This window comes from Diadema antillarum, unplaced genomic scaffold, assembly GCF_040938485.1.
Source record: "Diadema antillarum isolate AM-2024a unplaced genomic scaffold, OU_Dant_1.0 scf00000140, whole genome shotgun sequence".
In the NCBI taxonomy this organism is placed as follows: Eukaryota; Metazoa; Echinodermata; class Echinoidea; order Diadematoida; family Diadematidae; genus Diadema; species Diadema antillarum.
The window spans coordinates 1,051,677-1,069,718 of NW_027271029.1; the positions used below are offsets into that span (position 1 = coordinate 1,051,677).

The 18,042-nt window shown below is 40.8% G+C and overlaps 1 protein-coding gene across 1 annotated transcript in view; it reads left to right on the forward strand.

Annotated features, from left to right (window-relative positions):
• LOC139721221 (3-hydroxy-3-methylglutaryl-coenzyme A reductase-like) overlaps positions 1-16,716 on the forward strand; it is a 29,389-nt gene extending 12,673 nt beyond the window's left edge. Inside the window, exons 3-19 of the mRNA XM_071632544.1 lie at positions 613-727; positions 2,069-2,156; positions 4,084-4,274; positions 4,867-4,973; positions 6,623-6,742; positions 7,445-7,599; positions 8,197-8,351; positions 8,812-9,146; positions 9,530-9,724; positions 10,114-10,272; positions 10,733-10,818; positions 11,326-11,503; positions 12,200-12,370; positions 14,547-14,687; positions 15,061-15,219; positions 15,919-16,073; positions 16,446-16,716. Coding sequence (XP_071488645.1) covers positions 613-727; positions 2,069-2,156; positions 4,084-4,274; positions 4,867-4,973; positions 6,623-6,742; positions 7,445-7,599; positions 8,197-8,351; positions 8,812-9,146; positions 9,530-9,724; positions 10,114-10,272; positions 10,733-10,818; positions 11,326-11,503; positions 12,200-12,370; positions 14,547-14,687; positions 15,061-15,219; positions 15,919-16,073; positions 16,446-16,581 — 2,646 coding nt within the window. The 3' untranslated portion in view covers positions 16,582-16,716. The remainder of the gene's footprint in view (positions 1-612; positions 728-2,068; positions 2,157-4,083; positions 4,275-4,866; positions 4,974-6,622; positions 6,743-7,444; positions 7,600-8,196; positions 8,352-8,811; positions 9,147-9,529; positions 9,725-10,113; positions 10,273-10,732; positions 10,819-11,325; positions 11,504-12,199; positions 12,371-14,546; positions 14,688-15,060; positions 15,220-15,918; positions 16,074-16,445) is intronic.
• Positions 16,717-18,042: the final 1,326 nt, after the last annotated feature.

Here is an 18,042-nt window from a genome sequence, read left to right on the forward strand (position 1 = left end):
CGCCAATTTCGAACCCTGTGATGACAAAACAATGTACTTTGTATGATTACTCATGGTGTGCTTTTGACCGGCACACTGCCGTAATCTGTTCTCAAAGATTATAATTACAAGAAAATTTTGTGTGTACAAACACAATATCTGTTGAATACCATGAGGGCAGTGCTAAGTTGCAGCGGTACCAGAAAAATAATGATAATATTGTAATAATGGTGGTAATGATGATGATATTGTTGGAAGTGACTTCCTGAAATGTGCTTTTCACCTACATGACATCGTATCAGATTTATAGGAGTACTTCACCAAGTACTGTGTCAGTGTAGACTAAACGTGAATCAAAACTTTTTCAACCTGTCACGACATTCAAAACTTCTGCAAGGTGTGTTGGTAGCAAGTAGAATGAATTGATGAATGATGGATTGGTGATTAATTAAACAGACACTAAAAGGAGAAAATCCCAGAATTTTCAGAAAGGTAATCTTGCTTGAATGATCCACAATATTCGTGAATGGTTTGGTTTCTGGCGTGGAAAGTCTGAAAAATGACACAAGGTGAAGATGCTCGACTTCATCTTCAAAGGATATGCTCATTTTATTTCCTTTGTGTTCTCTGCAGGCATCATCGCACTCGTCGGACATCATTATAATGTGCATAATGAGAACGCTAGCAGTCGTTTACCTCTACTTGCAGTTCACAAAGCTGAGAACGACAGGATCAAAATACATCCTGGGTCAGTGACTAGTCTTATTTCCAGTAGCTTTCTTCACATAGCAAGTTGATACTGTATTTCACATGGATTCTGTTTTTCATAAATTTCTCACTTGGACTAATAGTTACAAAATTAAATGCTCACCCGAGTTTGGCCTCCTGTAGCATGTATGCACTGTGTATTGTCTCCAAAGTGGGAGTATGGCATCTTACTTAGTATATTTAGTACTTTCAAACTGGACCCAGTAACTACCACAAATGTGCAGAGATCATGGCACTGCGTATATTTGCATCATTTACTCTACAATGTATTTGCGAGTTGAGAGGAAACATGGAAAATTGTGACTTCTATCTATGTGCAGACCTGACAGGTTTGTATGATTCTGCAGGGGGCTGCCTGAAAATGAACTGTTTCTTCACGGCCTTGCAAAAAAAAGAAAGAAAAGAAAAGAAAGATGAAATCCTCTCTGATCTAGCCATTTCTATTGCATCCTAGGATGCATGAAATACTCTTGAGAATCTCGTTCCTTCAAACCTCCCGATTGTCTCGTGTCAATGTTGACAACCCTGGTACAGATCATTATTAAATCTGTTGCAGAGATATTCTAAATACATTCTAAATCCTGAATTGTCTGCTTCCCCGTGGCCTCATAAAGCGAAATCTTGAGTGACACTTTTAAAGGAATGCATATAATCCACCCCAAACTTGCGGTAGAAGGGATCAAGACAGAACAGCTTTTTGCTGACCGTATTTCTCACTTTGCGCAAACTTTCCCCTTACAGACGATCGTAGATGAAAGGGGAGTAGTTAATCCTGGATGGACAGTCTTTCGACCCAAGAAATTGAGGTCATGAAATCTTTGAGAGGAAGTGAAAATATCTGGGAGGTGCATAGAGAGCTACTAAGCTCCTATTGAGGATTGCATTATAGGGATTATGCCTTATGCGTCTTTTGCTGAGATTTGTTCATTCTTTTGACTTTTTTTCCCTGTATGTGGGTGTATTTTTATTCATTTGTTATACCTCATACCTTGGTACTTTTTGTTCGCAAAGCTGTTTACTAGTGTTTGTGTAGTATTTAGTATCCTTTTTTTTTCTTCATCAAAAGTAAGAAAATATGTTTTTAAAGTGAAAAATATGTTTGCTTAAAATTGATTTAGCATGCCTAGCGTGCACACTCTTCTCATGAATTATGTGTACATTGTATTTCATGATTTATTTTCATTCTTAATTTCTTTGTATTTTGTGTATTTCATTTGGTTACAGTACCTGATGAAATACAGTGCAGAAATAGTGAAATGAAATAGAATGGAATCAGGAATGAAGTCAAATTTAATCAAATCATGTTATGATTCACCTGCAGGCATCGCCGGTCTCTTCACAATCTTCTCCAGCTTCCTATTCAGTAGTGCTGTCATCCACCTCTTTGGTCTGGAACTTACAGGGTTAAAGTGAGTGGAAATGCTGCATTCCTGTTCTGTCAAATAAAACCTTACCATCCAAAGTGTGAATACTCTTGGATTATCATCCTTTAACTTCCTTCACACCCCCTCTCCCTAACCCCCCCCCCCAAAAAAAAAAAATGGTCATAAATTTGATAGGCAATTTTTTTGTAGGGTTGGTTAGATGTTGAGTTTATGATACTTCCTTCTTTTTTTGGGGGGGGGGAGGGGGAAGGATTTGTTCTCTATCATGGTAGAATGATAGTTTGGGCAGTCATCCTCTGTTTTCTTTTCCCTTTTTTTTGAGGGGCTGGGGTGGGGATGGAGGGGGAAGTATTGGTAGATCCAGTTTGCATGTAGTCGATTACAGAGGCTGATTGAGAACATGTTGTTTTTTCTTCTCTGTTTGCGGATAGCATTGCTTTAGAGTTTAAAATGTTCTTGTCGTTAATATGGTGTAGCCGAGATAAACGTCACGTGTGTTTGGTCTCAAATACACTTACTTTCTCGACCACTCAAGTGTATTGTTTAACGATGTATAACGGCGTTTTTTGAGGTGCACAGTGTGCCGAGTTCAACAAGGCTGGTATCTTGTTTGCACGAGATAAAAACCAAATACCTCTAGTTTGCATTTCTGCCGTTATCAATGTCTTATCGGCATTCATCAAGACATTGACCCCCCTAAACAAGGTGGAATGATTTGTTCGGTTCATGACCAGCAAGTCATTTACCTAGCTGTTTTGTTTGTTTTTTAATGAAATAAAACTGAATTCATATGTGCCGCTAGCTCAGCTGATGTGAACTTTGAAAGCCACGCCCTTTATTTCTTTTAAAATTTGAGTCATATCACGATATATCTTTTATCTGTGCATATTGAGTGTTTTCGTCTTGTTTTCTGATGTGACGTCAACAACAAACAAATTGTTCTGGTGTAACACGTTTGCATGTGTCAGCCTTGTTTGATAGCTTTTACCTTGGAAATGACACGAGATCTGCCGCCTTAATCTTGATTTCTCTTGATACTGAAGCCCAGTGTAGATTAGGGTGTGTAGATGATACAATGTGGATATATTGCGCATTGCATTCAGCCTTACAATTATACAGGCTGTGCTCAAAGAAATTCTGTTATTAAAGTATCTACCTGTGCTTGGATTGATTTGTAATTAGGTATTTCATGTGTTTATGTATAATGATAATGTTTACATAGGAAAATGACTTAAGATTTCATCAGTGCTTTGTGGCTACTCCGAGTTTCATAAACCACATGAGGTGTTATCATCAAGCAATTGATAGCATAGCATGTGATATATCAAATGATATCACCCTCACGCAAATGTAATGGAAGGTGCATTTCAAAGTGCAAAACATAATGTGTAAAGGGTGGTACACATGTTACCATGGTAATTGAAAATAAGGGAGTCCTCATAGGCGAACTGAACTACTTGTAATACACTACAGGGAGACTTAAATGAGAGCTCACTTCATCATGTTATCTTCATGAATATTCAGTTGTATTTTAATGCTTGAAAATTGAGTTATAATTATTAGCATACTTTTACAAAAAGTTGTATGGGAAAACAGGGGTGGCTGTTTGTTAGAGCTAGAATCCTGCTTTGAGTACTTGAGGGTTAAATGATCTGCAAGCAAATTTGTTGCATGTTACTACAAAGATTTTTTTGCTTTCATTGTTGCTGTTAAAAATCAGCAAGGCAACACCCTTCCCTATCTTGGTACAAAGAATACACCGTAAAACCCTCAGAGAAGGAAAACACAAAAATAAAAACAAAAACATTTAATCAGTACAGTACTTTCAATGCTTCATTTTGATGCAATAGATAATATTTTGCACCATGGTACAAAATGACATTGATAATTTCATGCAATGAGTGAAAGTGGTTATCATGGTTGCCATGTCTACTGTTTGTGCTACTTCCAGCGAGGCGCTTCCATTCTTCCTGCTCCTTATTGACCTGACCAAGGCGAGCGCCCTCACCAAGTTTGCCCTGAGCAGCACCTCGCAGCGGGAAGTGAAGGAGAACATCGCCCGCGGCATGGCCATCCTCGGCCCCACCATCACCCTGGATACCGTCGTCACGACACTCGTCATTAGCATCGGGACGATGTCTGGTGAGTTTGCAAACTAATGCTTTATAGAGAAAGCATCCGTGTTCATTGACTGTGTGAATGTGGAGAAATGTGTACAATTCTTTTCCTGCCCCCAATGTAAAAACTGTATGGTACTGCTGGAAAAATTATTTTCACATTTCATTTAATTGATCTTAAGTGGCAAGATACTCTACCAGTTATTGTGAAAACTCTCCTGGAGATTTATGCTGGAATAAACATGGTGACTGCTAGTCTTTCAGACCATGAAGCATCAGTGTTAGAAAGATGTTTACATTTGCCGATGTACTACCATAGTATGTCATGTTTCTGGGTATAAGGGAGGATATACCCTGGGAAAGAGAAAAACACACAGTGTGTGATAGAAGTTATACATGAAGAAGGTAGTAAATGCTAATAGGATTATTGTGTTGCATATCTCAGCCCCAAAGGCATTATTTGTCAAATACCTGATTTTGCCATCAACATTGAAGATCATTTGCCCTCCTATGAAGAGTTGCTTAATTTGTTGAGGGAAATTGTTCCCGGAGTGATTACGGTTTTGGTTTGATGTACGATGCTGACAGGTCTGATTGTTTGTATTTTTTGTTTTCAGGAATCAAGAAGATGGAAGTGTTCTGCTGCTTCGGCTGCCTGTCTCTCATCGCAAACTACTTTGTCTTCATGACCTTCTTCCCAGCTTGCCTTTCACTCGTATTAGAGGTAATGACCAACAAGTCTTTTTTATAAAAGGAAGCTACTGTATATGAGTCTTGTAACTATGTAGTGTTGATCTCTTGTCTAACTTGTAAAGGCTCTTGTGTTCCCATTTTTGGTTCTGAAAACCATTTTCAGTATGGAAGAGGACCCCTATGACTATCTACAATATCTGCAATAGTGTTACACTTGTATGTCCAAGGCAGTCATTGAGGACTGTCATGTAATATTAAGAGAGATAATTAAAGAGAGAGAGAGAGAGTGTGTGTGTGTATGTGTGTGTGTGTGTGTGTGTGTGTGTGTGTGTGTGTGTGTGTGTGTGTGTGTGTGTGTGTGTGTGTGTTTTGATGATGAGTTTTGTTCGGTTAAGTAAAGAATGCTTTTTTTATGGTATGTTTCAGGAAATGCTGTATTCTCAAGAGAGTGTAAGAGAATTTATGTTATGAAGTGGATATTGAGCAGTCTGATCAAGTTGATCAAGAATTTTTTTCCCTTTTAAGAGTTATACTTTATCTGATATATTTATATATATAGCGTGTGCTCTGCCAAAAAAAAAAAAATGAAGGAAGTTAAGTTAAAAAGTGATTGAGTAGCACACATATCTTATTCGGTGTGTGAGTGATAAGGCACATTCGGATTGGCTTGATTAGACTGATCAAAATAGCTTTTTCTGAGAATTATACAGATTTTCATGTCATTTCTCTTATAAAAACAGGGTATGATTTGGTAAAAGGAATCAAATATATCGTACTGTATGTTTGAAAAATGATTTAGCAGCACAAGAAAGAAGAATACAGCTGCTTTTTTGTTGTTGATGGACGTATTAATTTTATTGTTTATATGGATTTGACATTGAATGAAACTCAAATAAAGAATATTAGTTAAAAAAAAAGTGTGTGTGTGTGTGTGTGTTGTGAGAGAATGGGTTGGGGGGATATAGAGAGAAGAGGAAAAATTATTTGTTTTGTCAAGAGGATATCTTGTCACGTGGCATGGTGCGTGTACATTGATTGAACACGAGCCACGTGATTAATAACCCTGAATGTCAACACCTGTTATACTGGTTGGCCATTGGGCAGGTGGTGCATTGAGTGCTTGCTTGTCAGGCTGTGATTGTTTTAAACTCTCAGTTTAAAATCCTCCCCCCCCCCCCCCCATTATTTGAAGATTAAAAAAACTGTTCAACTAGCCAAATTAACCTTTGCTTTTGTTTTGTTTGTCATGTGTACATTTTGCCTTTAGTCAAAAATGAGAGAAAAAAAAGTATGGCATTATAGGGCCTTGTGCTGTTCCGTGAAATGACTTTGTCCCTGGATTTGTCCATGTTAAATTACAGGTGTGAGTATTGAGGTGATGTAATGAGGGTTATTGTCTGAAACAAGTTCCAAGTTGTTGGTTCGTGTACTTGATACAAACTTCTGCACATCAGGTTATTGCATAATTATGTCTTAACCAAGTAGACATACTTAATCAAAGTTACGCTATATTATGTGTGCACTAAAAAGACAAGCTAGGATGTTATGGTGAGCTATCTTCAGTGTTCTTTTCTTTCTAGCATTTGTAATGATTATCTACCCAGTAGTCTGATATCAACTGGTTTGGTCTTGTCTCGCACTCACTTTTCTCTGTGTCTTTATCTCTGTGGTCGATCACAGTTGTCAAACAGCAACAGGCACGGTCGTCCAGTGTGGCACCTCGGTCACTTTGCCGAGGTGCTGGAGGAGGAAGAGGACAAGAAACCCAACCCGGTGGTGCAGAGGGTCAAGATGATCATGGTGAGTGGTCAAGGGGCTGTCCAGTCTCCTCTCTGTAAAGATTGTGAATCCATCTGGCGTACCCTTCGTAGATGACTGATTTCTTTCAAATTGTTTTTAACACTGATAAATACCATGAGAATAAGCTTTGAACAGATGTTTGTGAAAAATGAGAATGTTACAGACACAGTCTTTCCCTTTATGTGAACATCATTTGCCACAAAAATTTCTACATGATGACTTAAAGAAGTTTTGATGAGCTGATTATTATTAAGGAGATATGGTACCCATTTTTGCTTTTTTCCTTTATGGTTGCTATGAAGCATAGATCTAAAGTAGGAAATTTTATGAAATTTCTTCAGTGGTGTCAAAATTAATCTTGACGGCAGCATTTAATCACAAGGAAACTTCTCTTGGCACCAAAGTTGCGATCTAAACTTGCTCATTTGCCACATGGGCATCTTATTTACCCATCTCTTTCTCAGCTTTCTGGAGGAAGTCTGTAATATAAACTAAACCGTCAACAAATGTGTGACAGACTGTAAGCTGAGGAGAAAGGCATGTAGGCTAAGTTCTATCTCTCAATTATGTTATAACCATCATGTGCATTTGGTTCTGCTGTTGCTATTTCCTCCATGCATCTCTGTCATTCCATCTTTCACTCATTCATTCATTCATTCATTCATTCATTCTTGATCCTGCCCACCCTGATGTTACCCACAGGCCACAGGTCTGATGTTGGTGCACGCCCACAGCTACTGGGTGGAGGGCAGCAACACCCACCTCATGAGCCAGGACAACCCATTCTTTGGCAGCAACCTACTGACCAACAAGGAGATAGAACCGGACCGTCCACTCTGGCAGTTCTATCTGACCAGGTCAGTCACCCCTTTGAATGCCCCGCTCTTTTTTTTATCAACAGTTATAGATACGTATGCTCTTAGCTGCATTTTTTTCATATTTTATGCATGTGAGTTGAACATTTACACTAAAAGATTTGTGATGTAGTTATCATTCTCTTTGTCTTCAGTAAATGTAGTGTACATGCTTGCAAACTGTAGCTTTTTTAATGCAGTAGTAAATTGCCTCTGATGAGGAATATGAGCAACATTGATGTATAGAATGTTAGATTATCAGTTCTGATACTGTAAAACAAGGAATGTTCACGTGCATTTTAATTTCGCGCATTTTGCGCGCCAAAATTTGTGAAATTAAAGTGGACACGAAAGTTCTTGTCTACACTCAGATGCATTGAATGCCAGTGAAGGTTCGCGAAAATTTCATGCCGCGAATTTATCATGTTTTACAGTATTTTACCAACATCTTTTTATTTCTCTCTTTCTCTGGCCTTCATACTTCCACTCATCTCTCTTTCCGTCTCACACTCATCTCTTTTTCCATCTTACACTCTCCTCCTGATTTTCCCTGGTGAATCTTTCTCTCCCCATCTCTCTGCCTCGCCATTCCTGCTCTAGGATGTGGCCGCCCACCCTGGACTACATCATTACCGTCATCCTGGCGAGTGTCTTGGCCGGTCACTACATCCTCTTCTCGGACTATACCCAGAGCGACAAGCGTGTCTGCATCGCAGAAGGTCACGAGGTCGTCAATCAGGGGTCAGACGTTGAAGGTTTGTGTCTGTGGTGTTTAAAGTGCTGTTTTGTTTTGTTTTTTCTCTTCTTCCCCCCCCCCCCCCCCCCCCCCCCCCCCCCAGCTGGAATGGGGGTTAGAGATCATTGCAGTTTGTGGCTAGGTGGGTAAGGGTAGAATGCTGGGGAAGAAGGGTTTTAATGTATGATATATTTGGTAGTCCATCTTTGCTTTGCCTTCATTAATGTGATTCATATTTGAATAATATTCAATGCTGCCAGTGATACAGGTGCCATGTCTTTGTCTATTCAAGACATGATATAATATTGAGTAGTAATATGAAAAGTATATTATCGTAGGTTGTATATTCACTTGGAAGATTGTGCCCCCCATAATGTGTGAATTACAGATAAGTATTCATATGTGCCCCCCAAAATATGTGAATTACAGATAAGTATTCATATCCACGGGATATTGTTCTCTTCTGCTTTGCTGCATAGATGTTGGTGAGTTTGAAGCTTCAGAAAGTGGTCGCCTCCCTTCCACCTCTTCCACCAGTGACGTCAAGGTCATTGAACTCATGACCTCCCGGACCCAGGGTGTCCAGACCGACCCCGTCAAGGCGTCGCCCCGCACCACGCCCCACACCAGCCGATCCTCCTCCCCGGTCACCACCCAGGGCTCCGCCCGATTCACCATCGGCTCCATCGGTAGCGAAGATGACGACGACGCCAGGGAGGAAGAGGGGGAGGAGGTGGAGGTCGAGTTGGTTCTCGAGAAAGAGCCGCAGCCTCCCCGACCCGTTGAGGAGTGTCTGGAGATTCTCAATCTTGGAGTAAGTTCAAATATTTTACTTTCTTATACCTCCATCATCCAAACCTTGTTCAAGGATCATACTCAGATGTGATGGTCAAGGTTTCTCCCCAAAGTGGGTGTCACCAATGTTTGTGTTAACATATCTGAGTAATTAAAAAACAAAAGAAGAAGAAGAAACAAGATTCTGTTGGAGATGGACATGTCTTTTGGCGATGCTGTTTATCGATATCGTGCTCATACAACATGCTCATTCGACATGTGAGAGAATAATCTGCAAAACGTCAATCGAAATCATTGTGAAATAATCTCTACAGAACAGACAGATTGTGCAGGTCGCATGTTTGCAGTATGAATGCTTGAACTAAACATCTTGCTTGTGTAAATTCGCATCTGTCCATGCAGAAGGGCCCTGACGAGCTGACGGACGAAGAGATCTGTCTGCTGGTGGCGGGGAAGCACATCCCGTCCTACAAGCTGGAAAGTGTCCTCGGCAACCCGGAGAGGGGCGTGGCCATCCGCAGACAGATTGTCAGCAAGTCGCTTCCCATCACAGACGCCCTCGAGAAACTGCCATACACCAGCTACGACTACTCCTTTGTGAGTTGACATTGATCAGGAGGTGGCTTTGAGTGATGCAAACTTTTTGGTGCTTGTGTTGGTGTGGGATTGTGTGCTCATCCACATGAAATTTCCTTGACTCCAATATATTTATTTTGATCCCATTCTTGATGCCAAATATGAAATTTGAATGAATTAAGATTAATAAAATAAGATTTGATGTCGTACAAATGGGAATTTAAAACAAAAATGTTAACACCTTATGTAAAAAAGTTACTGCTCAATAGGCATGTTGATTAAAAGAAGAAGTGAATTGGAAAGGATATCAGGAGAAGTGAGACAGTCACATTTAATCTGGAAATCTAAGAAATATTCAGATACAGAACTTTGTGTTTGCAATGTGAGAATTTCTGTTTTCCATTATCTAGGTGTCTGGGGCGTGCTGTGAGAACGTGATTGGCTACATGCCCGTGCCCGTGGGCGTGGCAGGCCCGTTGCTCCTGGACGGGAAGGAGTACCAGGTTCCCATGGCAACCACAGAGGGGTGCCTAGTGGCCAGCACAAATAGAGGCTGCCGAGCTTTGCGGGTGAGTCTCAAGAAGTTGCAAGTCCTACCACTAAATTAAGCGAGTCCAATTTTTTGCTAATCGGGACTTCACAACAATTTCGCGAGTGGTTAAATTGCAGATGTGGATTACAGGACTGAACGGAAAAATGTATGCATGCACGTTACAATCATGTCGGGATCAGAGTTAATATTTTCTCGTGTTTTGAAATTAGCGAGTAGTGCCTGACTCTCAAAATTTGTGATGGTAATAACCTGATGAAATATTTGGCGTATGCATTACACCATCAATATGTGAAAAATAATTCTTTGTGGTCATAGTTACATACATTTCAGAGTTGCATCTTAGAGAATGTTTATGTGTGCCAAGAATAAAAGCTTCATAGGCCGTTTTAGATTTATGGCATTTGCGTTTGGTTTCTGTAACTTTTTGTCATTTCCCTTTTTGTAAATTCCCTCTTGTTTTTGTATTTTGCCCATAGTCTGCCGGAGGAATTCACAGTATACTCATCGCAGACGGCATGACGAGAGGCCCACTGGTCAGACTGCCGTGTGCAATGGAAGCTGGGTAAGGGTCAAGGGTCAGAATGGGAAAAATGCATGCATCTATCCACCAGAATACAGTTTGTGTAGGAGATATACCTCTGGTAATGTAGATGTCTCCCTCCATTGTTTGTGCCTCCAGTGCTGTTTATTGCCTTCTTCATGCTCAATTTCTGCCACTTTTTGTGTATCTGATGGCTGTTTCTGTAAACTACAGTTATCTTTTTTTCTTATGCCCAAACAATCAAATAATTAAAAAAATCATTAGTTGCTTTATGTGACATACAGTCTTCAGTTGAATGTAAAGAATTGCCCTATAGAGAAAAAGCCAAAATTTGTTCATGTGTTTAAGATTTAAACTTCATCCAACACTGATAATCAAATAAACAAAAGGACTAACTTGATACAGTGTAGTGTTCACATAGGAATAGCTGTAGAATAAAAGTTTTGGAGAGATACATATATATAGTTGAGAATTTCATTGTATATCAATTTCCCTTCTCTTTTTATTATCCTGCTCATTGACAAACAGAGACATAAAGAAATGGTTGGAGGTTCCCGAAAACTTTGCCATCGTGAAAGAAAGATTCCAGTCAACCAGCCGGTTCGCCAAGCTGATGAGCATCCAGACTGCCCTGGCCGGCCGCTACATGTACCTCAGGTTCAAGGCCGAGACTGGTGACGCCATGGGCATGAATATGGTCTCAAAGGTGAGAGAGAGAGAGACGGCGTAGAAGGATCAAAATTTCTAGGTTCAAGACTCATTGGACAAATTGGAGAATTTATTTGGGGGAGATGATAACAGTGGCGGATCCAGGGAGGACCGCAACCGGCGCATGCCCCCCTTTATTTTTTGTTGAAACAAAAGAAATAAAAAGAAAAAATGGGGGAGGGGTGCGTGCACTCCACCTTTAATTTTCTAAATGCCCCCCCCCCCCCCTTACGGAATTCCTGGATCCGCCCCTGGATAATGACATCATCTGCGGAGATGTCTGTGAATAGGAAGAGGTTGGAGTTTCTGCTAGGGAGATTGATTTGGTAGAGGCATCCATCACTGCAGTTTGTAGGGAAATGCTGATACTGGAGATGATAAATGCTTTAAAAAAATTGTGAACATCCTCCCCAGGCTTTATGGATTTAGAACCATTCAGATGTTTGTTTCGTGCTGTTCACCAGTTCAGTATTCTGAAAACTAACTGAGAAATAGTGTAAAGTCATGAATGGAGCAGAAAGGGCCAAGGATTTAGGTCAAGATGGGAAGGGAGGAGAATGGAGTCAAAAGGCAGAGGGAAAGCAGATAGACATTAGGATATGAGATGGATTTTAGAAAGGGATTGAAAAATGAAGGATGAGAATGGTACAACGCAATAACATTTGAGTTGCTGTGTGTGTAATGATTGTTCCAGGGTACAGAGAAGGCTCTTCATGCCCTCCAAGAGCACTTCCCCAACCTGGAGATCCTCAGTCTGAGCGGCAACTACTGCACCGACAAGAAGGTGGCGGCCATCAACTGGATAGAGGGGCGGGGCAAGTCTGTGGTGTGCGAGGCAACAGTCCCCGCCCACATCATCAAGCAGGTGAGTACTCCACACACAAAGTGTTGACCATCTGGCATTTTCCGTGAGTGAGCAAAATGTACACTATCTCACCATCATTGAGTGGACTTCCAACTTTTATTTTTTCCTTGGCGGCCAAAAGTTGTACAAAGAGTTTGATGCTGTACTCTTTCAGCAGCAAACTTTACTTTCATTCATAGAAGAAAAACAGAATGATTTCATAAAAAACAGCGTAAATATTGTGCGTGGTTGTATTGCATAAAAAACTAGAGAGGGGCCGTCAAAGGCGGCAGACCCACGCCTAAGTACAAAGTCGGGGTAAACATAATGTGCATTCGGTCATCTACCAGAATTCGGCCACTTAATTGCCAGTGTGCTTTATCACCAGCCAGTGAGTTCTACCAAAGATCGTACACTGAAGTGTACGATCTTTGGTTCTACAGTCACATCACACGCAAATCACATAATTACACATACGGTATTAACACTCATTCACGTACAGGAAAGTCCTTAAGTCTCCTCCAAAAATCCATCGAAAATCCCAAATTCCACCGTCAAAAGTGCAGAATCGGAACTTTTCCAAGCGCGCGCGAATTAAGTCCAGTTTTAAGATTATTGTCTACGCGACGGGTCGCGGAAAAAGCGCTAAAAATCGAGAAATACGCCGTTTTCTTGCGGGATATTTTGATTATAGCAAGCCGAGAGTGTGATGATATCAAAGGTCGTATGAGTGTACGATCTTTGATGGTATCCACAAAAGCTAAAAAGAAAAACAAAATTTACGTACCCCCTAGGCAATTACCCCTATGATTAGTGTCTACGGGAATTATTCAATGCAAGGGTTGAATGCAAATGTCTACTGCACCAGTATTCGGCCACCAACGAGCGCCGCAACGTCCCCGGTGCAATTTTGCACCAACAGTGTAGAGCGCGATGCATTTTCAGCGGCCTTGCACACGCATTGACATTGAGCACGCATATCGTGCAGTGTGACTGCGACCGAGCAAAATGCTCCTCCAACGAAAAAAACAATCAATGTTAATTTGAAAAATCATCAAATATCAAAGGTCGTATGAGTGTACGATCTTTGATGGTATCCACAAAAGCAAAAAGAAAAACAAAATTTACGTACCCCCTAGGCAATTACCCCTATGATTAGTGTCTACGGGAATTATTCAATGCAAGGGTTGAATGCAAATGTCTACTGCACCAGTATTCGGCCACCAACGAGCGCCGCAACGTCCCCGGTGCAATTTTGCACCAACAGTGTAGAGCGCGATGCATTTTCAGCGGCCTTGCACACGCATTGACATTGAGCACGCATATCGTGCAGTGTGACTGCGACCGAGCAAAATGCTCCTCCAACGAAAAAAACAATCAATGTTAATTTGAAAAATCATCAAAATACGGGCCAGTTTGTGATGACGGAGAACGAACTTTCATAAATCTAGAAGGACATAGTCCCTCAAATAGGCCTAAACGTAAATTTCGGAATTCTTACGAACATTTGAGCAGCGAAGTCAGATCGTTGGTGAGTTTATGTCTTCGTATGGTAGCGGAAAATCGCAAAGTGAGAAACGGGAAATTTTCGGAATGGTCACTATACCATGGGGTCAAAACTTCAAGGTCACACAGAATTTGCAAGGGTCAACCGATTATCACCAAAATCTAATCGATTCTTTCCTGTCATTATCCAAACATTCCCTGAACATTTCGTGCAAATCCGTTTACTCGTTCTCTTGTTATCTTGTACACAAACAAACAAACAAACAAACAAACAAACAAACAAACAAACAAACAAACATACGGAACCCTTTACATAACCCCCTGCCGATTTTCATCGGCGTGGGTAATGAACTGTAATTGGTTATTTGACAAGCTAATGCTTCTCACTGATTTGACAGCAGAAGTGTACTCCTTCTGCTCATCTGTGTAGAAAATGATCTCTTTTGAGTGTGTGTTCTTGTGATTTGCATGTTTTATCTATTTACAAGCAAAGCTTCTGTCTAGATTGTGATGCTTAGCCAATATGTCCATCATGATGTTTATTTTCATCTCAAAAGAATTGTGGCAGATGAAACACATCAAGTACATTCCTATGCATTTTCAGGGCTATGTGCATGGTGTGTTAGCATAGGTGCTCATCGTTCAGTCATTTTCATTATGTAAACTGTGATATTTTCTCACCATACATCAGGTGCTCAAGACCAGTGCTTCTGCATTAGTTGACCTGAACATCCACAAGAACTTGGTTGGCTCAGCAATGGCAGGCAGCATTGGTGGCTTCAACGCTCACGCAGCGAACATCGTCACGGCAATCTACATTGCCTGTGGGCAGGTAAGCTTAATAACTGTCTTATGCCCGCTCAGAGGGCATAGAAAATTGCTATCATTTATTGAGATTATTGAAAAAAAGATAATTCCTTTGAAAGGTGTTTGTACCCTGTTGTAGATGATGTGGTATGTTATGCATTTCCCTTTTTGAGGCTCTTTTTGCCATGGTTTTGATCTGTCCGTGTGATGAGCTTCAAGATCTGAGTGATTGTCACTACCCCATCACGTAATATCTATCATGCAAGTTTATTAGACTGACAACAGTGATGTATATGTAATAATTACAAGTAACACAAATTGTGTGACAGTAGAGCTAACCCCTTGTGTCTTTGCAACTCACTGTGAGCATCCTGCCTTCTTTTTTTTTATCTCGCTAGGATGCAGCACAGAACATTGCCAGCTCCAACTGTATCACCCTGATGGAGACAAGCGGGGCCACCGGGGAGGACCTCTACATCAGCTGCACCATGCCCTCCATCGAGATCGGCACCGTGGGCGGAGGCACGGTCCTGCCCCCTCAGTCTGCCTGCCTCACGGTAAGTCGTTATTGGAGCGCGCGGTGGGGGGGGGGGGGGGGGGGGGGTTAAAGCACTCTTCAGTGGTGGATCCAATTTTTTTTTTTAAAACAAAAGACTTTTTTCTTTTTTTTTTAATGGGGGAAGGGATGCTTGTGCCCCCCCCCCCCATTAATTTTGTAAAGGTGCCCCTCTTTATGGAATTCCTGGATCTGCCCCTGCTCTTGCAAAGATGCCAAGTCCCCTTGATCCTGAAAGAGTCTCCCTGAAATTTTAAACATCCTGTCCTGATGAGAGTTTATGAAAGCCTCTTTGTTTTTGGAATTACATTTGCATATTAAAATGCATGCAACTCACTCATATCTTCCCGATTGCTCTTTAGAACAACCCGCAATTCTAATGCGTAAATTTTGGCACCCCTGCACTGGTCTGGTGTCACTGTATCCATGGTTTGGTATGATACAAATCTGAAACGAATTTTATATGCCTAGTTTGTTACAGTGTATTGCAACTGATGTAGGGCAATTTATCAATCAGTTGCAATAAAAACATCTCGATGGAAGAATTTCATGAATTTGAATTGTTACAGTGTAGTAAATAAGATGAGTTGAAGTGGTCTGTAAATTTCTTTTTCAGTATTATTTCAGGCAGGACTTGTGAAAGGGTTTCTAAGGAAACCATGTGACATGTTTCTGTTTTGTGTGTTTCTTTGTGGTGCAGATGATGGATGTGAAAGGGTCCAATGTCCACGGATCGGGTCTGAACTCTTCCCAGCTCGCACGCATCATTTGCGCCACTGTCATGGCGGGAGAGCTTTCCCTCATGTCCGCCCTGGCCGCGGGGCATCTGGTCAAGAGTCACATGAAGCACAACAGGTACATCTAATTTTCTCGTCATTTTTCTAAGCCACCAATTAGAGTAACATATTTTTCCATCTGTATTTCTCCATTTACTCAAAAGAGACTCATAAAAGTAGGGAGTTTAAATCAAGAGTATATCCCAATATTTCCATCTTATGTCAGAGATAAAGTAAAAAGGCACTGGGGTGGTAGAAAATATTAAAATGGAAATCCAGGCTTTAAGCAGCACATTCATCGTTCTCTTTGATATCACAAAACTGGAAAAGATACCAATAATGAGGCAAAATAGTATTTTGAGAACTAAGCTTACTGTTGTGTAGTCTTTGGTTGATTTTGAATTTTTTTTATTTGTTATTGTATACCTCTTTGCTCATTTGTCCGCTACAGATCTGCCCTCAACGTCGCCAGCCCCTTACATGCCATTCCAGAGCTCCCCGCTCACAAGCGAAGCAAATCCCTCGACTTCACGTCCCTGGCGGAAGTAGCCAATGTGCCGGGTACATGCACGGCAAAGGCTTCATGACGGACCTCACTCGCCACCCATCGCCACATCTTATAGACCACCCTCAGGCGTTACCTCTGGTGGGGATCACTAGCAAAGTCTCGTCTAAGAGACTCATGAACTTGTACTCACCAGGAGGGTGAGGAGGAGGAGGAGGAGGAGGAGGAGGAGGAGTATCTGTGAATGCAGTCTGTTGCATCGAACTATTGTCAGATTATCTTGAAAAGTATTCACCGATGGACCCCAAACTTATCTGTATATGGAGATGGATTTGTGTGAATGGCATCGCTTTGCCTAAAATTTTTGTATTTATCTTGAAAGATGAGACAAGGGACAAGCTCACTCTTGCCACATCTTAAGAACCTCATCAGCCACCTTCATGCTTTAGCTCCAAGCCGCAGTGACCCAGCCAAACGTGTGAAGAGCATTATATTTATCATTTGTATAGTATACGTCTGCAGCACGGCGCCTTTATGTGGCACCTGCCCAAATTAGTGAAGGTTCTTTTTTCCACCCATCTCAAGAAGCACTCTCTTCCAATCCAAGTAGATTAGATGAACTCTAGGTGGCTTGCAAGTAGAGTTGTAGGAGAATCTAGGTTTGTCTAGTTTGTATAGCACCAACGCAGTGAAACAAAAGCCATAGATCCATGAGAGTTTGACTAAAATTGAACAATGCAGCTAATTTTAGGTGCCCACATAATGCCATCGTAGACTGCACACTGACATATCTCTCAAAATAGTCGTTCCATTCCCCTCAAAACTTTTCTAGATCGGTTGCTTTGATTTCACAGGTTTCTCTTCATTCTAGATTTATCTCTTTCAGGTAAAGTCTTATTTTGAGAACATCTTTTAACTGAAATACGGGATGTAGAATGACCAGTGAGGCTTTTACTGTAGGTGCTGGAAGAGATGTGTGTAACATTCATCTGATCGTGTTTTTGCTATGAAACAAAGGTGTTGAGCATTAAGTTTTTCTATCAGTACATTTATTACATATTGTGTTTTTCTTGTATTTTGCTGATTTTGCTAAAGTGTGTGCCCTGTCTGAAAATTATAACATGATAAGTATTATAGCTCTTAATGATGATAAGTATTATAGCTCTTATAAAAAGTTTCAAACATTGTAAGTCCTTCAAAAATGGAGAGAACTTTTGAAATGGCTTTTCCTTGAAGTTTGATATGGGTCACTAGTTCTTGGTGTGGTATCTATACTTGGTTTAATGAATGCATGCTATAACTGTTCAAAAGAGAATACATGCATGAAAACCAACGGCTTTTGTTACTCGTGCAAAGATGCATTTCAGTTTATTTATTTATCATGTTTTTATATATGACGCAGATTTAGTGGGAGATTGTCCCATTCCAACCGAAGCAAAGTTCCACAGTATAGAATTACCAAGTTAGTTCTAGTGGCTGAGAATTTAAAGAATGCGAGCAGCTACCACAAATAGTTTCTGTCTGCAGCTTGCATTTGTGTGTG